The sequence below is a fragment of the Nannobrachium achirus genome, assembly GCF_963921795.1.
Source record: "Nannobrachium achirus genome assembly, chromosome: 12".
Taxonomy (NCBI): domain Eukaryota; kingdom Metazoa; phylum Chordata; class Actinopteri; order Myctophiformes; family Myctophidae; genus Nannobrachium; species Nannobrachium achirus.
In genome coordinates this window covers 33,330,131-33,357,435 of record NC_137832.1, presented here as the reverse complement: position 1 = coordinate 33,357,435, position 27,305 = coordinate 33,330,131, and the positions used below count along the sequence as shown (strand labels likewise).

General features: G+C 40.2%; 2 protein-coding genes across 3 annotated transcripts; both read right to left on the bottom strand.

The window, feature by feature from the left end:
• Positions 1-99: 99 nt before the first annotated feature.
• Positions 100-19,308, bottom strand: mlxip (MLX interacting protein). 2 transcript variants are annotated; one of them, XM_080738929.1, is made up of 17 exons: positions 18,740-19,308; positions 14,831-14,937; positions 13,967-14,052; positions 13,596-13,685; positions 13,462-13,503; positions 12,713-12,953; positions 12,268-12,357; positions 11,986-12,080; positions 9,490-10,072; positions 7,975-8,078; positions 6,548-6,659; positions 6,286-6,395; positions 5,894-6,001; positions 5,146-5,273; positions 4,908-5,031; positions 4,450-4,579; positions 100-3,350 (listed from the first exon to the last, which is right to left on the bottom strand). In XM_080738929.1, exons 1-17 carry the CDS (start codon positions 19,048-19,050, stop codon positions 3,229-3,231), a joined length of 2,583 nt encoding a protein of 860 aa, XP_080595055.1. In that variant the 5' UTR covers positions 19,051-19,308; the 3' UTR covers positions 100-3,228. The 2 variants fall into 2 exon arrangements, with proteins under 2 accessions (XP_080595055.1, XP_080595056.1); XM_080738930.1 differs by having other exon boundaries at positions 3,236-4,131.
• Positions 19,309-20,266: 958 nt separating this feature from the next.
• On the bottom strand, positions 20,267-26,751 carry cfap251 (cilia and flagella associated protein 251; the record flags this gene model as incomplete). Its single annotated transcript, XM_080738585.1, has 20 exons — positions 20,267-20,382; positions 20,581-20,682; positions 20,821-21,049; positions 21,245-21,388; positions 21,512-21,602; positions 21,714-21,877; positions 22,168-22,282; positions 22,397-22,581; positions 22,676-22,849; positions 23,660-23,811; positions 23,965-24,215; positions 24,333-24,521; positions 24,622-24,824; positions 24,980-25,024; positions 25,107-25,184; positions 25,266-25,346; positions 25,754-25,862; positions 25,954-26,063; positions 26,222-26,362; positions 26,473-26,751. 20 exons carry the CDS (start codon positions 26,749-26,751, stop codon positions 20,267-20,269), a joined length of 2,958 nt encoding a protein of 985 aa, XP_080594711.1.
• Positions 26,752-27,305: the final 554 nt, after the last annotated feature.

Here is a 27,305-nt window from a genome sequence, read left to right as displayed (position 1 = left end):
CTTCAGAAACATGATGAAAATCTATGCACTATTGAACAAATCAATTTGAACATTTATATTCATAAATGTATAGAACCTGATGTAACGCAATGTAAACAAAACAAAAAAAAAACAATGTAAATGATAAATCCATCTATGAAATGTTACAATTGTGGTTTCATTTTGTTTTATCCTGAATCAACACGTTAAAACTAGCAACAGTAGTTGAGGAGAACAAAGAACACAATGGTACAGCATGAGAAAACGTCTTTACTTGTAAAGGTAATTTGTACAACACTACATTTGGAGAGAAGTAGGCAGATCTGATATGCAAGGCTATATTGTGCAATGTTTCATACAAAAGAAATCTGTGAAAACTAAGCATTTTCCTGTAGATACCAACCTGATTTTCACATCAGACTCCAAGGCCACTTGAAGATCTAATGTGTAACATCCACTACATGTGGATGACGGTCTTCAACTACACATTTCAATTATTACAGCCACTTCCTGCCACTTGAATTTATGATTGAAAATAAAAAAACATTTATACTGTAGATGCAATTAAAAAAAATCAAACCTCGGTTCGAAGTGGAGCGGTGAATCTGTGTGTGTGTGTGTGTGTGTGTGTGTGTGTGTGTGTGTGTGTGTGTGTGTGTGTGTGTTTGTGCCTGCACAACAGCGCCCCTCCTTTAACTTGTGTGGCCACTCAAGGTATTGCCATGCTACGGACATACCCAGCCAGCCAGCCAGCCAGCCACATAGCCAGCCAGCCACAGACATACCTGTCGATTGGGAGCGCTTTCACCGCTCCAAAAATGCTTTACCTAGACCAATAACACATGCAGTTTAACAAGGTCTGCAGTTCCCACAATTATATTTTGGGAAGACATTGTAGATAAGCTCAACTGCATTATTTTTTAATAACTGCTGACAATATCCTGTTACATTGTAACATGAGAGACTTTACTAGGAGAGGTAAATGTTTATTGATAAAACAATCTTATTGAAGTGAGGCCTAAAATCATCCAGTAAAATGTATACACTATTAATAGTCTGTAGATAAGTAACAAAAACAAAACATCACTCTCAATTGTACTTTTGTTTCTATAAGTAAACATTGTTGTTCTATAGAAAAGAAATAAATACAAAGTAACACAAGCCACCAGTTCCATTGAAGACTGCCTGAGGACTGTTGAACCACTCAACATGCCTAGCATAACTGGAGGCGACAAAAAGAAAAGAAGACAATCATCCTGCAAAGGTCATTGCACTTAAATTGACCATACAGTGATTACACAAGCTACATTTCCCCAATTCCATGGTTCTCAAACTTCTCAACAAAAGGCTTTGATATATTTGCAGTAAATAACAAAAAAACAAACAAAAAAGAAAAACACACAGAACTAATTGGACTGGTAAATAATCTATACCCAACTCTCTGATATGGCTTTGAACTTGTTTCTATGTACTACACCTTTTAAAACCCGCAGCCAACTAGACTCTGTGAACAAAAATCCCATGATTAGCCTAGCATGGGCTAAAACTAAAGGCGACTTGAATATTAACATAACAAGAACACATTTCGATATAGAACCATGACATATTGCCTGTATGCTTGCAAGTCGACAAGCTTTAGATGTTCACACAACACGCTGACCTGTCTTCCCTTGGAAAAGATCCTGATTTGATTGAGTTTTGTTCATTTGGTTCTAGAGAAAAAGCACAAGCGTAATTATTACGCTAACCAGCACAGCCCTGAGTAAACAAAAAGTATAGTTACTCCTACTACACATTTAGCTAAACTCTTGTAATACTGTATATTTGTAATACATCTATATTGTTGTTACAGTGAGTGGTGTGGTGCTCCTCGCAAAGGCTCTATGCATCTTATCCATGATGTTGTGAAGAGCCCAATGAGGCCTTTTTTGGCTTTTTGATTGATTTGCCATGCAGTTTCCACCATGCAGCGTGCAAGAGAGCAGGTGAAATAAAAGGAAGGAAGCATATTTTCATGGACGGAGAACGAGGCTTGAAACACATGGGGCGCATCACCTTAGCCTCGTAAAACAGACTCTTCCTGCCTTCATTCGAATGCGAGGAATTCTCAGATTCGAACAGAAGATGGTCGAGTCAGTTTACTAGGCTAGCATCACCTCAGTGTGGTGTCAGCGATGCTGCAACGTTTGCATCTCACACACGTCTGCTGTTCACACTGGCAGTGTTTCTGCTGAAGCGCATATGATTCTATGAAGTAACAATAATATTGTATAAGAATTATACTCCAGCTGTTATTAAATGTATGGGATAGTGCAAGTCCTATGAACTTGACCGCAAATGCCAAATCTCAAAACATTGCTCTGCCAGGGGCAGAGGTGGAGCTTAACATTCCAACATCTTTGTGCATGAGACTGAAATCATAGCCCTACCCAACCATGATAGTGTACTGTAGGTAAAATTGTAAATATAAGCAGGGTTGTATTACAGTTGAAGAAAATCGCTACCATGTGCAATACGAATACGTGTATGTAAAAACAGCAACATTAGCAGAAATGTTGGGTTGCTTCAAGCAGCTCTACACTCCTATTCAAGGCTGAAAGAACGTTCAGCCTGCACACTACCATTATTGTAGTTTAAATTTAATTTAATTCTGCGCTGAATGTTGGCTTTTACTGTCATTTGACAGTTACCTAACAGTTTGAATGTGAGACCACTGGTGAATGAAAGAAAAATAACAGACACAATGGTGTTCATAATTAATCCTATGATTATGAATTCTGTGAACACCAAATCTGAGAAACCATGAATAGAAACAATCTGAAACATTTTCCCTTTTACAAATACACTTTTTCTGTATTTTTTCATCACAAAAGCATAATTCTCATTAAAATAAAGCAAGTTTGTTCTAAAAGGTACCAAAATCCAAGAGTCATGTATACAGACCAACTGTAATACCTGTAATGTGAAAAAATAAAATAAAATAAAAAATAAATCACACAAAATGACACTAAAGGTGGCGTTCAATGTGTGTCCATACCATTACAAGTTTGAATAAAGCAAATGCTGACACCACTACTGCATTGCCTGGGAAGTAGCAGATAACTGGAAGACGCCAAGAGTAACTTTGTTGAACGGCCATAAGATAAAGCATGAGCAGTTCCACGGATTGCTTTTCCAGTGTCAATCTTTCACAACCTCACCTCTCCTCAGAGCATGGCTATGAGTCCCCACAAGGTCCTCAGAGCATGGCTATGAGTCCCCACAAGGTGTTTGGTTGCTGGTCACATCCTGTAAGGCTTCTTGATGCAGCAGGGACGGGTCACTGAGAATGGATGTGCTTGTGCTTAGCTGGCGTAGAGTACTGAGGACCACTGCAAAACAACCACAAGACATCAACCATGACGTGGCTGTCAAAGGCCTGGACTGTGCAAGGGTGGTGATGATTATTTTTTCTATTGTAATTTAGCTTTGCCGTTTACCAATTATTAACAGATAATGTCGCTGAAGGGCAGAAGATCTCTATATATCATCTTTAATTTGTATTTTTTATAAGTTAATGCCCTATTTCATACTGCCGTATAGCCGTGTTGCACAACATCTACAAGCTTGCAAAGCGTTGCAATGCTAACATTTCACCAATGACATCCCCAAAAATAGGGACGCCAGGTTGAAAGTGATTAAGTCTGTCTGTGCGTTTTATAAATATTAGCTTGTTACTAAACAATAACTACATTGGAACACAGGTTATTTCCTGTGACTAATTGCGTCAGTTGGAATATCAGTCTGCTTTTAGATTAGCTGTGTAAATCTCATCCAATCACTTTCAGTTTTGCACATAAAACTGAAAGTAATGGCATGCCCTAAATGTCTTAGTCATCAGCTATCATCCCAGGACAAACTACTGTGAAGTCACTAGTTTATGGGATTCCTACACCTGATTCTAGGTCTACTGTTAACACCCTGACACACCAAGTCGACATTGGCCAAAAAGCCATACAGTCTCATAAAACAACAACTGCCTGTAGTTTTTGGAGTGTGTCCCATGCCATTGCCGGAAACCGGCCATTAGCTGTCCCGATTCACTTGAGGATTAAGTTGTTAAGGAATAAGTGGCTGTGGAGGGAGTTGATGAGCAGAGAGCCATCGGTTCAGCTGTGCAGCCAGAGCAAAGCAAGCCAACAATGCAATAAAACAGAGGGCACTCAGACACAATATTGACTGATTTTGTTCTCCTTCATAAGCAAAAGGCCTAGAGCAAACAATGCCACTGCCAATAGCAAATTTAGATACGGAAAATGTTCAACTCATACATGATAGAAAGTGAAATCTCTGACATTAAAGTATATCATCACATCCCTTCTGAGGCGATAGAAGAAACAAAAATGTATTGGTAAGTAAATGTGGGTGATGAGGCTGGTGAAGTAACGTGTATTTGTATGTTAAAGGAGACTATTGTGTTTTTTTACTTACTAGGTCTGAGCACAGGAAGTGAGCAGTGACGGTCAAGCCACTGCAATGTGGTCTGACACAGCTTGGCTTTACTTGTAGTAGAAACCATTCCATTGAATGATTCAAAGAGAGGCTTGATGATGATGCTGAACTAGAATAGATGGTCAAGGGTCAAAACCCATTTTGCCTGACTTTGTGTACAGAAATGCCCTGTTGAACAGCCAAGCAATTAATAACTTCTTTAAACAATGTGTGTTGTAAAATCTTGCCGTTTCAAGACAATTCAAAAGAAAAAGAAGACATGCACCAATACACTGCACATAACTTTTACATTTTACATTGAATAGGCACAGGATGTGATATTGTATCCAAAAGTCTATCTAAATAGTGAAAGGATAACATAACACAGAGCTACCTGGATGTAACAGCATCATATCTACTGTATCTCTATGTGTGTAAGTAACAAAGGTTAAGGATACAATCCAGAACTTCCAGTTTTGAAGAGTGCGGCTTTTCACATACTCATCAAACTTTTCCCGCATGTGGTCGAAACGGTGACGTGTGATGGGCACCCCTGTGGCAGGCAGCTGCTCCTGACACTGGCTACAGTTAAGAGATGACAGGCAGACATAAGAACCTCACATCACCCACATGCTTGCTTGTATGCTCTCTGTGCATTGGTAAGAGTGCTGTTGGGAGCTACTGTTAGGAACATACTTTATAGAGGTGTTAAGCTCTTCAATCTCCTCTCGTAGCCTCCGAGCCTCATCCTGCATCTGTTGCCTCTCCTGCTGGAGCTTACCAATGTGATCCACTGTCTTCTGTAACGTGCCTGCATTGCTGATCTGAATGCAGTTGGTGAGTGAATAGTGAGTGAGTGAATTAGAAAAGCCATTCAACCCATTTTACGGCAGATTACACGGTCTCTATAAATTCTACACACCGTACGTATCAAGTACAATTTTGTATTGAAGATCAAAAGATAACTATGCTTGTCTTACATCACACGTTACACATATTACAGATGGCCTCACGATTTCATTAGGAAATTCCATGAGATGTAACATTCTTTCTCATGGCATGTTTCTGTAGTAAAATACAATCACTAAAAAAATTTTGTTCAGTTGATGTATTGGCTGCAGTTATTTGTATGGATGTTTTTTGGAGATCAGACCTATAACATTCCAACAGAAGTAGCCCATGTACAAAAGGGCCACATCTTGCAGGCCGCCTTACCGTTTATTTTGAAAAACATTACAAAATAGTTCAATTAGCCAATCTACAAGCTCACAGGTCTATACAATAAAATATTAAACAGAACAAAATCTCCATTTATCATTTGTAATTCAAACACATATTTAAACTTTCAAATTATAAAACGTGATTTTATTTTCATCTCCGTTTTCAAAACAAAGTAATTTCACACACTTGTGGCCTATACAGAGAACACTGATATAAGGCTTACATTGGACTGGGATTTGAGGGTGGGAACCATGTTGCGCAGTGTTTTAAATCCAATGTTAATGTTGAAGCGTCTCTTCTGCTCAGCTGATATGTGAGTCACCCTTCGGCTCTGTTACATAACAGACATCAGACATTAAAAACACATACTAGCACACATACTAGAACAGGAAAATGGCACTGATGTTAAACACAAGGCTTTCACACATCCTCAAGTGCCTTTCAATGAATTCTAATATTTATATTGAGATTGAATTGTTCACAACTTAGGAAAAGTTGTTTTATGGTGTCACTGTCCATATGAAAACAATGGCAGCAATGATAACAAAGATGCAAATATCATGCATGCAAACACATCATTCAAAACTGATAATGACACATGTTGTGCACACACACCTGGCTTGGTTCATTCTTTGTTAGGACAGTACCGCTGAGGGGGGACTGGGGACTGGGGACTTGGTCTGACCCACATGGTGATCCTTGACCTGAACTTTGCCTACTGTGGACTGAAAGGAAAAATGGAAATATAAGGGATAGATTTCTTGGATATAATATTGATAGCAGTAATGTTCAAGACTTATTATGAGCAATCTTCAAGACTTATTATGTATAATTATCCCATGCCTGTATGCAATCTAATGAGTTGAATATACATTACCAGCGCTAGTGGAGGGGTTTTGCTTCTTGCGGCTAGAAGAATAAGTCTCTTCTTTAGGGACAATTGGCTGGGGAGACTTGTGTGTCTGAGGCAATATATGAAATCCAGGAGTCTGAAAGAGAAAAAATTATGACAAATGAATTTGACATAATCCAGAATCTTGATCGCAACAGTTTCGATAATTTCATTTTTGCCTTTGCTTTTCTTTTCTTAATTTACTGAACGCCTAACAAAAAGGACAGATTATGAGACTTAATGCCGCACTATGTAACTTCACCTATCTACCTGGTGCAGACGTTTTTTAATACCACTAAAACAAACAAGGCATCTTTTTACAGTTACATTTTAGCTTTAAAAAAAGTTCGCACAGGTGTGAAATGAGTGGTGCAAACACAACACACGTGCATATCTCCTTGTATGGGCCTTTATGTGTATGGGTACGGATGACGGTCGTGACAGGCATTGACACTAAGGCTTGCCCACCTGCCCCTGGCAGGTAAATAAACCTTTCGGGCAGGTGAAGTTTGCTTTCAGGTTGCCCGATCGGGCAAGTGCTCATTTGAGAGGGGACGCAACCGTCTATAAATCAGATATCTGTCTAAACACCTGAACGTGGCCAGCATGCTCTGTTTTCTGGTCTGTGGAATGTAAAATAAGAACACTGTTCAATGTGCTGTTTTTACTGTTGCTACACTTGAAGTGTGAAACCATAGACATATTCAATCATAGTTATGTAGGTATTTGGTATTTTAGGAATGACATTTTTTATTCACAGCCCCAGAAAGTAAAGAAATAAGTAGTGTTATGTCATTTTATAATGAACGATTAACTTTTCGGGAAAGTAGGCATGACCTTTGGGCAAGTAAAACATGACCTGTACTTGCCCGATGGGCAAGTGCCTCTTAGACCTTAGTGTCAAGATACGTGAGATACGACCGAATTGTTTCAGGGCTATTTCTCCCTCTAACATTTCCCTGTGTTTAGTTTATTGAAATAATGTTATGCTGATTTTTCCAATGCGTAGCCTACTGCACAGACCTTGTTGACTGGTTTAGGAGACATATTGAAGCTTTTGCTACTGAAATGATCGATTATTTACATGGGGAAAAAGCTGTCATATAACATGCAAGTCGATGGGTGAGAAGCAGAGCTTGCCAGTGCTCCTCTCTTAGTAACTGTTTGCTAATATGGTATTGGACAAGGATGGGTTGGGGAGGGACTTAGCGAAGGCCTCATTACCCAACAATATACTACACTTTACCAGGTACTGTAAATATACTTAGTAATTAGGGGACTGTGTGTCCCTGTGTTATTTATGTATTACATAAGGATTTCAAACTTGCAAAGGCATTATTTTTTTAATGATTATTATAATCTATAAATGCATGTCAATTATTGCAACGTATTTCCAAAAGAAATTGCCATACCCCTCGGAGGCTAGAGGAAGCAATGACATTCACAACTCCTGCACTTGGAACTACATCTTTCAGAGGTGTTGGTGTGACAATCACTGCAGTGCCTGTGAAGGGAGCTGGAAAAGCAAATATCAAGAGTGTGAAAAGCATCAATATAAACATAGAAACATCTAACATCATGAACCGCTGTGGACTTTTCCAATCACTTTGCTTTCTTTTTTGATTCACAAAGATGTGTATTAGCCAAGAATGCGGGCGTCTATCCCCGCTTCAGTCCAATCCTGCTTTCCTGCACTAGACCCCTGGGAGAAGGATTGCTGAGGTGGTGCGTAACACCAACCAATCATGACTTCCCAGTAAATCAGAGATCTTCAACGTTTTCAGACCAAGGTCCCCTTGGTTGAGAGAGAAATGAAGCAGGGACCCCCACAATCTTTTCATAGATTCCATATAGCTTCACTGTTTGACAGCACAATCATCAGTGTATTTTGGATTCATGTCAATTTATGTTTTCAGATATTTAACGACTTGAACCGTCAATACTTAATAAACTTTACCTTTCACTCTGTACTTAGTCTGATCTTTTTCCCCTCTACACCAACCTCTTTGCCGAAAATAGCCGATCTACAAGCTCACAAGTCACAACACCTCGCAGCACGAGGCGTTGTGAGCTTGTAGATCTGCTATTTTTGGCCAAAGTCCTCAGAATATGGACTCTAGGGTTCAAATCGTTAATATAAAAAAGGAGAAAAAGGTTTCTATTTCACAAAGATTTGGAGGACCCCCTATAGTAACTAGGGGTCCCGGACCCCCTGTTGAAGACCCTTGCAGTAAATGGTAAATGGTGCATTTATATATCGCTTTCATCACACCGACAGCAGAGGAAGCTGACCTGCACCAACGTTAGGGGTTCAGCCTCTTGCTCCTGACAACAGGGGGAGACAGGGATTGAAACCTTCCGTTTCCCAAGTGTCCGCTCTACATTCCGACAGAGCCACTGCCTCCCCGTAATTACAACTACACGTCTTAGTTACCAAAGCTGTGCAGCTTGTATGTCGAGTTGGTACAGCTTCACTGCGCTATTACTATCACATCATTAACGTATGTTAGGGTAGGGCAGCTGATGGTTAAAATCCGTCCTCTTACTCAAAGGTTAGTTTCATATGCTCTTTGCCGTTCAGGTACACAAAATGGCTGAACTCACTGAACCCGAATACTAGCCTTTTAGCCTTAATGTCCGTTTACATTTTTGACTAATAAAGTATTCAATCAATCAGTCAAAACCTAGGCTCTGATCCTCACTTTCTTTCTTAGGGGATATGCAAAGAAAATCAACTCCTTATTAAACTGTTTGACATTAAGGTTCTTCCTTATCAAAGCTGTCTTAACTATGGCCTATAATATTCATTCTAAATCTGATTAATCTATGTACCGGTATGTACATTTTCATGCAAGTAACAAATCCATGTTTTCTTTTCATATAGAATGAATGAATGTATGTATATCAATCTGAGATACGTGACAGACCTGTGAGGATGAGGTGAGAGGAAGGGAGGGTGTTAGCAGGAACAATCCTTTGCATGTGGCGCTTTTTGTTTGAACTGGTAGGCTTAATGGGTTGAGGAAGTACAAAAGTCTGGGGTTGCTGAAGAGGAGTGGCAGGCGATGGTGCCAGTGGCTGGAGGTGGGGTGCTGGATGTGGAGGATGTGCAGGTAAGGCGCTATACTCTGAGCTGCGACTGAAGGTGGGGGCAGTATCACTTGACGTGACAGGCGAGGTGGCTGTATGTGTAATCACAGTGTGTGCTCCACTGGCATCCAGTGTTGAGGTATCGTCCAGGGGTGAAGGAACCAGAGTTGCTGCCGAGGCTATAACTGGACCTGGCAGGCAGTGAGGCAGCGTGGGGTGGGCTAAGGGCTGGGCGATTGAGGAAACTCCAGTTTGACTACTGGAGGCCACCTGCCCAGGAAAGAGCGTCATGTAGCTTTGTACAAATCCAGGATCACCCCCACTTGTCCCACTGGTTTGATTGGCCATGGAGGTGATAGGCAGGGGGCCAGGGGATGAGATGTGATCCGCTGAGAGGTGCATGGTTGATATTAATTGGACCTAGCAAGGGATGAGAAATTAAAAGACGACCCACATGCTTAATCCTCTGCTGTCAGTGTCATATTACATAAGAATATATGGTTAGGCTGGTATATGTAGGCAGAGTGCAAGATAGACAATATTTGTTTTGGGAAGTAAAAAGGAATTGTAGCCACATCACACAATCAAATCACTTAGAATAGTCCCCCCAGGAGTCTGCAGAGAAAAAGTCTTGTTTCCGCTGCATGATAGTTAATATTCAGCAGACAACCAAAAATGACCAGTTATCAAACAATTTAGACTTAGATCATAAAAGGTAAGAAAGCTTCGGCAGTGAAGCAGAAAAGACCAAAGAACCAAACCATGCCCATAGTGACCCCATTTTAGAGGATACCTACTATGGGTGTAATATTTATTCTCTATTATCAGGACCATAGGCATAGAGGAACTAGGTCAGGACACAGATACAGTAGGAATGAGGGACCATCCATCACCCCAGGGCCCTGTGAAGCAAAGTCCTATGAGGTGGCCTCGCCATGTACAAATCGTTTTATATTATAGTAGTAGTAACTTATATAATGTCAGGTTGTACTGCTGTGCCGTCCCGCCGGCAAACCGCCACTTTGCTGACATTATTATTCCGCTGACGTCAGACAAATCCACGGATGGCCGAGAAATCGGCGATAATCTCGACAATCGCAGATTCCTGGGGGGACTAATAAATACAGTAAAGAGAGTGAATCTCCTTCCCACTGTATATGCTATGGCCAAAGGTTTGACGAAGTGAGTGACTACAAGCATGTTACCTTTTTTGTCCACCTGTTAAAATGATGTTTTCAAGTAAAATGGCTGTGCTTTGTTAAAGTAGCTCATTTAATACGAAGCAGAAATAGGACAGATGGGTCTCATGACTTTTACCCTTCAGGAGCTGCCAATATGTGCACATATTCCCGCACTTTTATAGTCATCCAAGCGACTACAGTAAGGTACGTTTACAGTTGATAAATGATACAAAAAACTTCACTAAGATAATCATGTTACATATCGTCACTGTGGGGTGGAAACCTTCTATGTCCAAAACCATTACTTTTCAGGAAATGGAAACAAAAAAGTATTAACAAAAAAAGTATAAAAAATATTTATAAAAACGCACATACAGACTTAACCACTTTCAACCTAACATCCCTATTTTGCGCATGTCATTATAGGCAAAAACTGAAATAATAGATCTACAACCTCACGTCATGACACACTGTGAGTGTGTACATCGGCTATTCACTACTTTTGTACAAAACAGGACATTCATTTTGCTACTCTTCCTTTTTTCAATTCATTCAGACTTAGGAGCTACTGTAGGCTACAAATGTACTTTTAGCAAGAGTGAACTTCTTTTATTTTAATGTTATGTTTTACAGTGCCTAGCTCTTGTCTTGGTGAAAGTCTTATTTAACACTTTCCAGCTTTGCTGCTCCATTACAGTTTTGATCATCACTGTCTTTCTTGTAATCTTTAAAACTTCAATAAACAGATTCAAGGAGGAAAACTTTTAAGGAAAAAAAAATCAAGATTAAATATGGTGGGGCACATGGTAAAGGCGCATACAAGGGCTTTGATGTTTGAGAGCATCATGTCCTGGGTTCAATTCCCGGGCCTGGGATTTGCTGTGTGTCATTCCCTGATTGTCTCTGTTTCCTCGAATAGGCAGAAAAGCCCAAAACAATATTATCTTAAAAATATATATAGAACCTTTCCACCTGACAGTGATTATATTATGTTTAATACATGCATTTAGAAAATGGTGAATGTTAAGCGAGGAATTCCAAATCAAAATCCCTTTTGTTTTAAACATGTCCAAGAACAAAATACACCTCTAATGTGAGCTCTGTGTGACACTGGAATGTGTGTTAGGGACTAAGCTTTGGGTTGGTGTTTACCTGTGATTGGGTGCTGCTGCTGGGTAGAGGGGTAACAGATGATGCAGTGGGGGAAACAGAAGGGAAGACAGGCTGACGGAGGCTGTGAAATAAGTCTGGAACAAGAGTCTATGTTAGATGTTAGTAAAACAAACTACTTTTTAAAGTGTTAGGCTAAGCCCACTGTTGTAGTACGAGGTACTAGAACATTAAAGCTACCACTGTGCGCTTGAGCCGGGTAAAAGGAGTGTGCCATTAGTTTGTGTAACACTATTATAATGGACGTTGTGCCTTACTGCTTACCTTGCAGTGGCTCAAAGGAATCCATGAAGTCCAGGTTGGGCTGTAACGGGATCAACCCAGGCTGGATCATATCTGCATTCCCTGCATGAGCTGAAGAGGGTAGAGGGGCATCATCAGGGAAAGCAGTAAAGCAAGGTTTTAACCGCACCGATTCGGCCACAAATCGGCGGCGGAAAGTGACTGCTGCCGACCGGGAGCAATCGGCAACTTGTCGGCAAGAGGCGCTTGCCGTCGATAGGGCTGTCGGAACTAGACTAGAGGAAAGGCCATGGAGTAACCATAATCAGTTGTCATCAACTTCATCATTTGATGAGTATGAAGGTGCACAGTAAATTCCATGGCAACATAGCCAGTAGTTTTGAGATGGATGCATGCTTTGTTATTTAAAAATTCTCAAACTTTTAGCAGTTTATTTATTTTTAAATCAGCTTATGTTTTCTCTCACCAATCTCACGTGGGTTGGGCCAGGCCATGGGCTGGTGAGAGGCCAATGTTGAGAACAACGTGTCGGAGAACTCAGACATCAGCACATCTACGTCAAAGAGTGGATCCATCTCCATGGGGACAGGGGAGTCGTGGCTCTTACGAGACGCGCGGCGAGCAGCGATCTCTTCATCCTGATAAAAGGAGGCACGCAGTGTGTCTGGAAAGACTTCTCCAAACAGTGAAAACTGCTCTTCTGGCTCCTTTTGGTGTTCAAAATGCAACAAACAAGCCAGTGAGTAACAAATACATGCAGGAGTCAGTACAGCTTAAAGTCCAGAAGAAATCAGACAAAACACAGTACTGGCTGTCACCAGTAGGTGTACACCAGGGTCAACATTTCTCAATTTTAGAGTAGGAAGACTACCTCCAACCACTGCAGAAATGCTTGTTACATTTAGTTAGTGTTAACATGTATATTGCACATGCATCTACTTTGTTAGGAATACAATTTCCATGACAGCAAAGACAACTACATAATATGATAATCATAAACAAGCAAATTCTTTCCTTTTTCTTAGTGGTAAATGCACTTGTGATTTGCCTAATAAGGAATCATTCGCATAAATCCAAATTGGTTGCAAAGAAAGAGCAATGAGTCATTTTGTTAGGAACCAGGTTAGTTCTCAATCTTTATTTTTATCCTTGTAAACCAGATGTTGACATTGTTAGGATTTGAGCTCATATAACATAGTAGGATCTTGACCATACCTTGAGCAGACTTGAGAGGTCATCATCCTTGTGTTTCTGTAGCTGTAATAGAATTTGTGTTATATGATGAATTTATAATGGACCAAAAAGCCACGTTTTTGTTTTAGGATGTGACATTAATTCCAATACCACACCCTTTTTTTGAAGTATGTCCGCCATTTGTGATACTCTCTTATGACGATTTCAATTCTTCTTTTCCAATATTTCCCCTCTGTGGCGATGGCCTATGGAAGGTGAAGGGAGGGGGGGAAAGCAATTAAAAAGAACAAAATTATTGAAGCACAGGGAAGAAATATAAGGTTAGGGGTAAACAAAAATTGCAGAGCAACAGAGAAGAACATGCAAGACTGGCAAAAACACAATAAATTAGCTATGGTGGTGTGAGATAAAAAATAAATAAAAATAAGAGATCAAAGGAAGGAATTTGGTTACTAGAGAAACAACAGTAATGGGTAGTACTGCTGGTTATACACAAATCCCAATCCCACTATGTGTCTGTCCTTACCTCTGCAGGTCGATGGACTTCTGAATCTATAGTTCCATCAAGTGGAGTCACAAAATGACAAACAGGATTCTCCCTTTTCTCCACATCTGGAATGATAAATATGACTTATTTACAGTTGTAAAGGTTACAAATATGACAAACAATACCTGAGGTATCAGTTTTCTGTGGTTGAGGGTTCATGCATGTTAAGAGTTACTGTTACATGTTACTGAAATGAAATAATTCTCAATGCCATCACTGAGGATCATTTTGATACTAAGTGGTTAAAAGAATTAAGTGTTATTCACTGAAATTGTAATTTGTCTAGAGATTCCCACTTTATCTTTAAGTGTTAAGTTCCAAATTCAAGGTTCCAGATGGTTTTATAATCACTACAGGTAGAATCAGCTAAATGTTGGTGTGGGACATTCCGTAAAACAGTGTTAATAACATTATTATCATAATGACATGATAATAATGACAATACTGGATGTAAAGACAAAAAGAAAAAAGATGATAAGAATAAAGTAAGTTAGATCAAGTTGGCAATAGTACAAGTAAAATGTAAAAACGGTTTTCGCAGCAATGGGAAAATATGTATGGGATTAGAATCTGGATTATAGACTGTGCACAGATGTACGGTACTTAATATGTACTTCAGTGTATTTACAGGTTCAATGTGTGTTTGTCCTCGTTCATGGCCCTGACAGTCTCGGGGGAAAAAACTCTTCCTGAGCCTTGAGCCCTGGGCTTTCAGACACTTGGTCATTCTGCATTGTCAAAACCAGTCCATTATTCAGGTGTCAACTGCCAATGCCATCTACATTACAAGAATACCAAACATGATACCAAACACCCGACACAGTACTAGAGCAGGACTCTTACATTGCATATACCAGGCTCTCCAGATGGCATTGTTGAGACGAATCTTGTCTCTCCACAACAGTTTCAGGCCTTTGAAGTTTTTCCATTTGGGAGATACCAACTTGCCACTGAAAAATAGAAGAAAACAACACTGTAACTCAATCTCATTCTGTCTCAAATTTCTCATGAACATGCACAAAACATGAACTAATTAAAAACAATGCTTGGACTGGATGAGCTGCTTGTCCTGAGTGCAAATGGTGAAAAAAATGGAGAGATGTTGTCCAAAATATAAAGAAAAGTACAGGATGCAGTCAAAGGTCACCATGACCAACACACCATGGTAGTGTTGGCAACTTCACAAGATAAACAGACTTCTGCTGGCCAAGGTCAAGAGCTCGTAAAAAGTATGATAAGTTTGGGGCGGAGGACGTTCCTGCCGTAGGCATTTGAACCATAGACATATAAAGGTAGACGCCTCCTTCGGCTCTGGGGCATATGCATCGCGGGACTAGGTGGCGACCAGTCGTTTCCCACTTCCACGTGCGTCAAAGAAACGGAGGTTGGTAAGCCAAGTTGGGGCGGGCCTCTAAGAACAGCTGAGCCGCGCAACATCAGAACTGGATGGAGACGTGCCAATAAAGCTCTGTAGAATTGAATTGATAAGTCCCGGAAAAGATGATTGTGATTGGCCAGTAGTCACTTTGACTGGCAGCGTGGTCTCCGGCACTCTCGGACGTCCAGCCTCCAGCTGTTGTTGTATGTCGCTCCAATGAACTGCAGGGGCGGATTAGGCATCTAGCTTTTTATATCTATGGTTTGAATCATCCATGGTGCATGCATCCATCTAGGCAGTGCGTTTCAACCAACATTTGGCCATGTTTGCGGTAGGGAACTGGCCAGAATAGGAGTTTGTTATCCCAGCACTAGCGAGGTTGGTCAAGGACGGTGTGCACGGTAGGGTTGTTGGACTATGAGGAATAGGGTGTTCCTCCGTTCTCATTACGACCTCCCGGTGAAGCCGTTCACAGGCAGGTGAAACAGAAGTGGCAGGTGATTCCATGTGCATCGGTGGAGGCATGTGGTTTCAATACCATCCCTAGAACCCCAAACAGTAGGGGTCAGCAGTGACAAGATTACACAAGACTTACAAAATAGTAAGTGTCCAACTGTCCATTAGGGGTCTGTTCCCTCCCTGAACATACTGTATTGTATATATCTACATCTACAACCTACCAGATACAACATAACTGGCTAGGCCTGGGGTACCCTATACCAGTGGTTCCCAAAATGTTTAGCTCGAGACCCAAAAGAGATATTAGACATTTGCCCGCTTCAAATCATGTGGGGCTTGGGCAAACAGTGCAGCATGTGAGTGCAGTTTATCTCTATAATTGCCACCTTTCCCCAATACAGACAACTTTCAGAAGCCGGCCTCTTCGACGTAGGACAAGAGACGAGGCCATGGCTATACAACAATAAGCTTGTACGCAGAAATCAGGGAATTGGCATAAGAACTAAAGAGAGAAAAGGGTAGGTGTGACTGTGATATGTTGGTGTGCTGGTGGCTCAGCCAGTTGAGCACAAACTATATTGTCAGCATCAGGCAGAAACTTTCTGTATACAGTATAAACTGATCTACGTTCACATTCTCAACATGTCTTGTCACAAGCTGAGAATTGTGTGCTTGTAGATCTAAAATTTCTGCTTCCTTTTTTAATGTTTGTATGAATTAAAGTTTGGGACCATCCACAGGAACACAGGTTATAAAAAAAACTATTTCCTGAAATATAACTGTTTTGGATGTCCATACAAGGTATGAGTTAACAAAAAATACATATTTTTCCCATGAGATTTACAGAAATTAACTCTTGATAAGAGCCATTGCTTGTCCTTCTGTAAGTAAACGTTCCCACAGACACACAATACAGTAGGCAGCTTACGGTATAGAATTTACTTTTGCATTTGGGGGGATGAAAGGGGAAAGGTTACCAAAACTGGTATTCCCTTCCTATCCTGTTCTATAAATAGAAGAAAAGTCAGAGGGAGATCCTCTCAGAGCAGCTGGCTTTTCACCTACAGACATAAAACGAGAAGCAAGCCTGCTCTACTGTATGCCCAAAACATTTTAGTCTTAATGATGTTTACTTTGGAGTTTCGACCATATCACTGTGAATACCCATCATTACTTAGAATTCAGGCTCTAAATGGATATTGATACACCAAAAAGTGATTTTTTTTTTTATACCACAGTGACATGCAATTTCCCACCCAGTGGCCAGCATGGAGGTCATATCTTGACAATCATACAGAGATTTCTAGTCCTGAAATTAAAGCAGCACACTTGAGGACAGGTTGGGAATAAATTATATTTCACTCTACAAAACATACACATTTGATTTGATATACAAAGCCTTTGTGTGTGTATGTTGCCCTACTGCCTCCTAGGGTTGGGATTCGGGAATAGGATCCAACATTGAGGAAACTGAATCGGTTCTGCTTCCATCCCATTTCGAACCATTTCCAGAACCGTTTTTTTTTATCACAGTCAGTGGTTATCAAACTTTTAAATGTCAAGGACCACCATGACTCTCAGAACCTGTTGGTTCCATCTGTACACTCTCAGTCAGAACCTGAAGTAGGGGTCCATTTGGTTCGATTTGTACTCTCTCAGAGTTAAAGACCTTTAAGTGTCCATTTGGGACCCCCCTCCAGTAACCCAGAAGATCCCTGTGTACCTCACGTGAAAACTACTTCAAGTATGCATAACCAGAATCGTTAAAATCCTTTAAAGGATCCCAACCCTACTGCATCCTTCCAGACCTTTTCCCAATCTAACCAGAGGCCATCTGGACTGGTTAACTTCATCCAATAGAGAACCATTTATATCCTGGCAAGACAATTTCCTTAAATGCTCTCATTCATTCACTGAGTGCAGTTACTCACTTTGATGTGCAAGAAAATTATATAAGCAACTAGCAAGCCACATGACTGATTCACTTCCCTGGCCTCAAAATTATGAACGCTAACTTAGAGTTTAAGTCTTATTAGACAATAAGAATGGTACATGTCAGTTAACCATACCTTTAGACTACACCCAAGGGATATTCTTGCATAGCTGATGATATAACACATTAAAGGAGTTCTTGAAGACAACAGTGGTCCAAAACCATATCAAGACAGTTTATTATGGTGTTATTTGTGTTATTTTTGAATCAGGCTAATCCTAACAAAAGAGCAGCAACTAAGAGGCTGAATTTGGGATGCCAGAATTGTGTTGGCTGTAGGGCTTTCATTGTTATCATGCCTCTCCTCTCATGTTAGTAACACTAAGTACAGCTGGGGAGATGGGTTTTGATATTGTCATTACAAAAGACCTTGATAATTCTTTAAACATGCTAGCATGATGTTCTTTTTCACAGTATCTGTATCTAACAAAATATGAGCTTTAATTAAGCTAAATGCATGAATTAAGTGCGATATACATTATATATACACCAGTCAGACAAGTTCACAAGGCTCAACATGTTATGTTGGTAACAAGAGTACTCTCTCTTTTTGTGAATTCAGAGGAAAGTGTGTCTAACATGACCAAATGCTGTTGAAGAAGACAGTCAACTGCAGATACTGGTAAGACTCGTGACTCTGGACTTTGGGCGTGTATTGGGGAAACTGGAAAATTGGAAGTCAAGTCAAGTCACTCAAAAATAACTATTAAAATGGTTTCCTTTAACTGGCACTAGAGTTGGCTCCAGTGGGCAACCAGTGTCCCCTATCAGCCTGCTGCAATATAAGAAATCTAATATTTAATAGATAACCCCAATCTAACATTTGCAGACAAATCAATGGAAATGATGGTAAACGTTACACATTATTGAGGGTGTCAGGAGGATCCGGACACCGTCTGATAGGAATGTTATTGTTGTTTACCTGTACGCAAGGGTCATACACTCAAAAAGCTTTGTCAGCGACGCATCTATGGAAAGATGTGATGTAAAGGTCTTCCCAAAATGATACGTCTGACATGTCTGTTTGTTGACTGTGTCGAAGTCGTAGCCCTTCTTCGGGGGGTGCTCGATGTGCGGCGAAGAGACCATGAAGTGTCCGCTGTGGATAATCTGGGACTCTCGTCCGTCGCACTTTTTGAATCCTGAAAAGTGAGGTTCCTCGGCGTCGGAGTCGTCATCTTGCTCCTGCTTTATAGAACGCCGATATTTCTGTCGTAGTTCTCTGGTGGCCATGTCTTGCTCAGACAAAACAGCTAACGTTAGCCGAGAAGCTAGCTGGCTGGCTAGCTATCTAACGTTAAGCAGGGGAACCCTTCCTTTCATGTGGTTTGCTAAAGGTGTGTCGGGGTCCAGCAATGAAGTTATTTGTTTGTGCGCCACCGAACTGGAGTCGTCGCTTCACGCATTTTTGGGTGACTACTGAAAACGAGTTATAGTCCACTTGTTGCTGCCTTGTCTCTGATAACTGACGTTACGTTAGCTGCCATCGAGAGAAACCAGCTGACAAAAGTTGTTTCTTTCTTCAGAGCAGGAACTTGCTGCTCTTGGAGGCGTCTCTGATTGGCCAGAGTCACAGCTACACCCTCTCAAGAACTTGAACCCGAACGCACACTATTTTGTTATGTAATATGAAGTTAACATAAATGTTATAAATTATTTAATACACTGTTTCCCAAACACTGGGTCACAGACACATTTATATGTGTTTTATTTATTATTTCCTAACATTTAAACATTCCCCAAAATGCTAAGATTTTCATGAATTAAAAACCTGCAATGAGTAATGTCATGAATAAATAAAATAAATCTAAGAAATTCCATAAATTAGAAAACAAAGCTGCTGTTTTCACTAGTTTGGGTCCCAGGCAAACGTCTAATGTATCTACATTTCAAAATATACAGAAATAGACATCTAATTTAAAGATGTATGCAAACAAAATAATACAAAACAATATGTAGTCTGATAAGAGCTGCTGCCTAAATGTAACAGGAAAAACTAATTGTTTATTTATATTTTGATTATGGATTTTCTTTTAATTCCCAGAAATGTGAATGCCTTGTCCTACATGGATGAATGCTCCAGGCAAACAATGCAGTGTCCAGCCTTTTAGTCCCCCTTTTTTGGAGATTATTGTAGGAACTTGGTCTCACCACAATTTGACAGGTTTACAAAACCATTGAAACGTTAATTCTGAATAGAATTATATGAAATTGATCACTGAATGGTATTTTTTCTGTGTGTCTTTTGCTTAAAAATATATAAATACATATAGGCTATATTAGCAAAACAATACTCAGTCAAATCGCTTTATTATTTCTTTAATGAAGCATATTATTATTCTTAAGCCAATTTATACACATGTACTGTCAAACTACAAAATAAAATGCCTTGAACTAATTTAAGAAAAACAACTGAATCAGGACACATTAACAGACTGCTGCCGGTCTTTCACTCTGGAGGGGATGACTTGCCATTTCCCTTTGAATATGAAGGGAAGCCCAGGATATGACTGGTAAATGTCTCCATGGATATCTCTTCTGGAATAACAGTCTCCAGAGCTTGTTCTGAATACACACGCACACACACACACGCACGCACGCACGCACGCACGCACGCACACACACACACACACACACACACACACACACACACACACACACACACAAAAACAACAACCATCAATAAGGTGAGTGGTGTGGTGTGGTGTAGCAATGAAATATTAAAATGAAGTGTGTTATATACATTGGAGCTTTTGTACAGACCTTCACATTTATTGGTTTCAAGGTCAGGCATTTTCTCCTTTGATCTCAAACCTAAAAGTGTGCTAAAACACTCTGCCACCTCATCCTCGGTCAAGTGTTCCCCTGTCAAAAATAACAAAACAATCATGGTCCTTCAAATACATGAAGTCAGGCAACAGTAAAATACTATTATTAGTATTATAATTCAAAGGCAGTCATCATATCACCATAATCGCAACACTTGTTCTGCCTGCAACAAACCTCGGGCCTGTAGGAGTTCCAAAAGCTTGCTTCTGTGTAGTATAGGGTCCCCCATCTCATGACGGTCACACAGGACCTGAAATGTTTGAACGAGTTGCTCATCCTTGGAAATGCAGGCTGGCCGGTGGTTGATGTAGAGTTTAATGAACTCCTCCAAGTCAATGTCAGTCACATATCTCCCAGTTTCAGCATACCTGCTGAACTTGACCTCATTCTTCATATCTTCCAGCTTGAGGAAACAAAACATTTAGGCTAGTCATCCATTCATATGGTGTACATACAGTACATTAATGCACAATGCAATATCACTGTCATATTTACAAAAGTGAGGCGTACAACTGTAGACAATTTCCGCTGAAGTGAGAAATGTTTAATATACCGTAGGTTTACTGAGTGAGGAGGCACAATATTCTACAAATTGTACCTCTTGCTCTGTAGGGAAGAAGTCTAGTGCCCGCATTACAAAAGGCACCTCTGCCAAGGGAATTAAGGTTGACACTTGTCGACTCTCCATTGTGTCAATACCCTGATTATGCAACTGACAATAATAGAAATAGTCTTCCATTTCCTAAAAGAGAACAGTTTTTTATTTAGAAATGAGTGATTGTACACAAAAATGTGCTAGAATTATGTGATTAAATGTGAAATCTGAGAAAATTTTATAAAATATGAAAAAGGATATTTAGCGCACTCTGTAGAACTCTCCCTCTCTTCCTCCTTCTAAAAGCGTGTAGTAAGGCAACAGGTCTTTACCACCGAGGGCTGCTGCTGCTTCTAATGCACTGTTTACAACAGGAAAACATCGTACTGCTCATTAACTGCAAACAAACAAAAACAGGACTATGGTGCCCATATAACTTTGGGTTAATCAGAGTAGTAATATCAAACCTTACTTTAGGCTAATTTCCCATGAAAAGACAGTGCTATCAGATCCCCCAGCGGTAAAAACAAATCGACCATCATAGGAGCAGGCCAGAGCAGACACCCCTGTCGGATGGCAGATCAAAGCATTGGATTTGTAGGGGTTTCCGTCGATGGGCATAATTTGGAGACCCACCTTGAATGAAAGAAAAATAACGTTATGTTTTGTAATATATGATTAATTAGAATGAACAATACACATTTTCATACACCCAAAATGTGTACATAATGTATTAGTGTGTAATTTAATTAACATGTTAATTTCCTACTGACTTCACCTTCAAGCTCTACACTGATTTAGTTTTCTAATTCCCATGTATTAAATCAAGTGACTAAATTCAAAATGCTGACAAAGTAGCTAATTCAGGTACTGAAAGGTGAGAACATGATAGAATAATGTGGTTAATAAAAAAAGGTAGAAATAACCTTATCGTTTGTGATGTATGCCAGGTAATACGAGCGTGTATCATGTTCTTTAGTCATGGGAAGCATGACGATCTTCTCAACTGGAGAACCGTATGTTGGGCCAAGGAGCGTCTTTCTAAATTTGAAAAAAGCACAGTAAATTGAATATTTCCTGTGAAAAGAATCAAAGAATGGTAACGTACTATGCTTCTCAAATAATTGCCTATTATAACATGTTATAACATCAGACCTGCACATTTTGGTAGTGCTGTTGAATAGCTTCATTTTAAATTGGTCTGAAGCAGTGAGAAGAAAATGCTCTGTGGTGAGGGGTGGATACCAGGTCATGCATGTTGGCACAGCACTTTGCTCAATTTGTTCAGAGCTCAAGATCAGAAGCTTGTTCTCCTTGCTGTTGTCTAGGTCATACTCCACCTATCATGCAGATCCACACAATACACAGATTAAAAATGTTACACTAAAGGTGCGTAGAACAAAGCCACAAGCCACCAAAAGAGTTCCCACTCACCAGCCTCCGGTCCATTCCCAGAGAGAGCAGTCTGGGTCGTGTACTGTCCAGGTAAACCCCAAACAGAAGGTCTTTGATGGGCTTGTAGTGGGAGTGGTGTCGGCCGACATAGCTCCAATGCTGTAACCCATTATTGGTCTGCAAGTGGAACACCATCACTGCTTTCCCAGCATCCTAACAGTGACATCAGAAGTGAAAGATCTACGTTTTTTAACCACCAAAGGCCCACAATGCCAGAGTTTGACCTCGATCTTTGACCTTTTAAAGTCAAATATTTCTTCCTCTTTTATTTTTTTATTTTTTTATCAATGGTCTCAAACATGTATGCTCATGGATGCCATGAAATCAGGGGGAAAAAAATCCGGTTTTGACATTCCCATGCAAAACATGTTTATCAACAGCTGCAGAGGAGCCTAGAGTCAAAGCCAATGGTTTTGGCTTAGTCAACAACAGTGCCACCTAGTGGTCAGAAATCATATTCTGTCAAGGTATGTCCTTGGCAGTGAATGAGTTGTATGAGCATGGATCTCCATACATGGAGATTCGTACTAATACAGATGACATGTAGGAGCGGATTGACTGTTCAAAAAAAGAACAAGCAATGGGCCATTGTTCCATTCCTCCCCAAATTAGTTGTTATGCACCTCTAACAATGAATTATAAACTACACTACATGTTCCGTGTCGCTGCAAACCGACAACCATATCTCTTTTGATACACATGGAGTCGCCATCCACTTATTTTCAAACCCCCCCCCCCCCCCCCCGACACACACATGCAGGCACACAAACGAACACACACACACACACACACACACACACACACACACACACACACACACACACACACACACACACACACACACGCGCGCACGCACACACGCGCACAAACATGTAGCTAATATGCCTAGCCAAGCCAAAGACAACATGGCAGAATTTAACCCCAGTCAACATCGGACACCAAGAATAATTATAATTTGCTTACCGCAGTGGCAAGATACTGTGAGTCTGAAGAGAAAGTGATGTGTGTGATGCAGTCTTGACTGTAACTGAAACACTCCTCTGCATCACTTTGTAGCGTACAGGCATCAAGCACGTGGACTACTCCACTGGCAAAGCCAACAGCCAGGTGAAATCCTAATCAGACATGAAGACTATTACATTGCAACATAATCCAGAGATACTGTATTATTTTCTATGTGATAAGATAAAATGGCAAATTCCACAGCTAAATGGAACAAATGTTATAAATTGTCTGCTTCTACCAAAATAATGGACATGTTTGATCACCTTGGGGATCAAAGGCAATACACTGGATCTGCTTCTCTGTATCAAAGACCCTGCTAGAGATGGTGACTTTGCAGTTATAGTCCCACAGCTTCAGAATGCCACTGTGACTGCCCATTGCAACAACTGGCTGTTTGGGATGGCAAGCTACTGCATGCAGCGGTTTACAATGTTCACGCAACAGTGTTTGAGGCACACCATCTTGTGTATTTATATGTACCACTGTTGAAGTGACCGTGCTCACAAGAACATTTCTAGAGGAGAGGAGAAGAGCATAGTAAGATGGATGTAATTGTTATGTTGGTTGTTTTGTTTTGTGACACAGTATGGCTGAATATAAATGAACAGATAAGAAGACATAATTCTCACACCTGAAAATGAATGGCTTGACCTCCACAGTGCCTTCCTTTTGATATCCTTGAGGACTCTTGGGTGCACACTCTTTGGAAAAAGAGATGGACGCGATTGCATCCAGGCAGAATTCTCTGTAACAGCCGATAAGCTTGATGTTCTCGTCATAAAATTGAATCTGGCCTGCAGTGTCCCCTGTTACAATACAACTGTAAAACCATGGAGAGAAAAAAAGAAAAAAAAAGTGAGAGACCAGTAATTACATATCAAGTAAGTATTGTATCTATTAACACTACAGGCATTGGGGACCTGTCAGTTCGAGTGAGCACAGTGATGGGTTCTTTCTGGAGGGGGATGAGCTTGATGGCTTCTCTGACAAGGGTTCTGCTCGGAGCAAAGCCTCTAACCATGTCCCACAGTACAAGGTTGCCTGCCGAAGTTGCTGTTAGGGCCTGGTGCCCCTTCCAATGAAACACAGACTGGCTGAGAGACCCCACAGCCTTTCTGAAAGTCTTACAAGGGACAACAACAACAACAACAACAACAACAACAACAACAGTGAAGGAATTGGGCTAAAGTAATCAAAGGAAAATAGTGAACCATCCATCAAAATCAATCAATTTAATTGCCATTAAAAACAATTTCACCCGATAATATATCTATCTACCTTGTCATGGAGCTCAGGGGCGATGTATTCCAGATTTGTCTTGGTCTGAAAATGAAGAACTGTTTAGGGCGGCCTGAATAAAAACTGTTAGATTCTCCCTGTAGTGACAAAGATTTATGGTACTTACCCTTTTATAAAATAGGACTTGGCTCACACTGTTGCTGAGCAGCTCAGTGTCATCATTTGGATTGAAAATAATGTACTTCTGAAAAGGAGATACAATCAGGAAATGTATAATGTACATGACAAAACATGTACAAAATAAGATAGAAAACAACTGCCTTACTTGAAATCCATGGTCAGGACAAAGTTCAGTAACCCACAAAGGCGTTTTTATATCATTAGTCCAATCCCAGATACATACACGCTGTAAAAAAAACATCAGCCCGGTTACAACAGCTGTAGTGTGTTGACAATTTACATTGTTACTGCAATGAGACATCAATGTTTATCAACTATTAGGCCTATTCATTTACATTTTGTTTAATTACTTGAAAGGAATGCATTAATTTAATTCTAAAGAGTAGTATTAGTTATAGTGTATTTCCTTGAAAAGTTGAATCCATATTTGGGAACACAACTTCTTTATAGTGAAGTGTACTCATTGAAGTGTTTTTAGGCCTCATGGAGGTTCCAGAGAGTCCAAAATCAAAATAATCAGTCTAAGAGTATATGAATAGTATATTAATCCATTTGAGAGCATACATATATTGTTGTTCAGTGTAGACTATGTTTTACTTTGTATAAAAGTTCCAAATTCATTGTCAATCTCACCTGAACTTCTTCAGCTCCAAGAGTTACCACGTGTTTGGCATCTCTTGACAAAGCCAGTGCCACAACACCCCCGTCAGGGTGGCAGTCAAACAATGTACGTACAGGAATCCTGGAATATTGGCCAAATGTGTGCTTACAATCAAGAATGAAAATTAATGTTATTATGCATGTATTTCCTATTATGTACAACAGAGAGCTACCCTGAGTATGAGTCCCAAATAATGACCATGCTGCCTGATCCTTTGTCTGCTGTCACCAGCCAGCGTCTGTCTTCACTCACACACAAACAGGAAATAGGGCTACAGTGACCCTATGGAGAAGGTTTTTAAATTGTAACTACAAGGATAACCAATCACACATTATGACTGACCAATGTTATTCAAATGATTGTCTGAGCTGCTTTACCTCAATTTGATTCGAATGAAATTACTTTGTTTAGAGAGAAAACCGAGGGCATGTGATGTTTACCTGAAGAAGGTGCTGGGAGTTGGAGGTGTGATTGTATATTATACCAACATGGGAACCAGCATACAGGATGACTAGCTGATCATGGTCTTGCAGACTGAAGACAGGTAGTGTGTTATCTATGCCAAAAGCCCATTCAAGTGTCTGGATGATTGACAGATTTGCAGATGTGTTACATACCCAAATATAACTTGTTGAGACGATATAGTATATTTAGTAGACAGTAGTAAGACATTATGTCAAGGCATTCTTACCAAAGGGTGTGCTCTGATGTGAGGTAGCTTCTCCTTTGGAAGGAGTGTCTTTGTGGTAGCAGTATAGACTTGTGAAAGAAACAAATCCCCATTTCTCATGGGATATGCCTCTGATTGCACATTCCCATCTCCATTAGTATTCTCTGACTCCTCATTACTTCCCCAGTCCTCTCCTTGATCATTTCTTGGATGCTTGTCTCCCATATAGCTAGAGTCTTCTTGCTTTTCCTCTTTATGGCTTTCCATGGGTTCGTCTTTCTCAGGCTCAGCATCTGACATATTAACTAAGCACATTTTTTCATCAGTTCCACCACCGCAATTGCAGTAAAAAGAATCAAAGGAATCATAACTCTTAACAAAAGAGTCTTATATCATATTTACACTGTTACATATAAGTTATATGTAACTTTAACATTCGTAGATCAGGCTAATAGCACTAAATATAAATAAAGAAGAATAAGAGGAATATACATTACTTCTTACCCAGAAAGACTGAATAGCCACAAACTGCAAGTCCACAATGTCTTCAACAAGAAAAGCGTCTTGTTACCATAGTTACCTTCTGAGCATGATGGGAGAGTTAAGGATGGGTGGAGCCTTTCCTCTATTTATAATGCATCTAGCTCGAGGCAGAGAGAAAATTTGTAACTCAAATCTTTGCTTCTACCTTCTGGGGGTCCCTGGAACAAAATATTTTGAGATGGGGGTCCGCGCAGCCAAATACATATACTTTTTGGGGGTCCTTGACATGACACAGTTTGAGAACCACTGATATAGCAACATATGTTTTTTCAGAAAATATAGGATTTAGAAGACATTTGTAGAATCGGCCG

Coding starts and splice junctions, on each gene's coding strand:
- mlxip (XM_080738929.1), bottom strand. CDS start 19,050: ATGGCCACCAGAGAACTACGACAGAAATATCGGCGTTCTATAAAGCAG. Junction 14,053..14,830: donor GAGAGCCTGGTATATGCAAT/GTAAGAGTCCTG, acceptor TTATCATTCCAG/ATGTGGAGAAAAGGGAGAAT. Junction 6,660..7,974: donor CTTCCTCTAGCCTCCGAGGG/GTATGGCAATTT, acceptor TTTCTCTTTCAG/ACTCCTGGATTTCATATATT.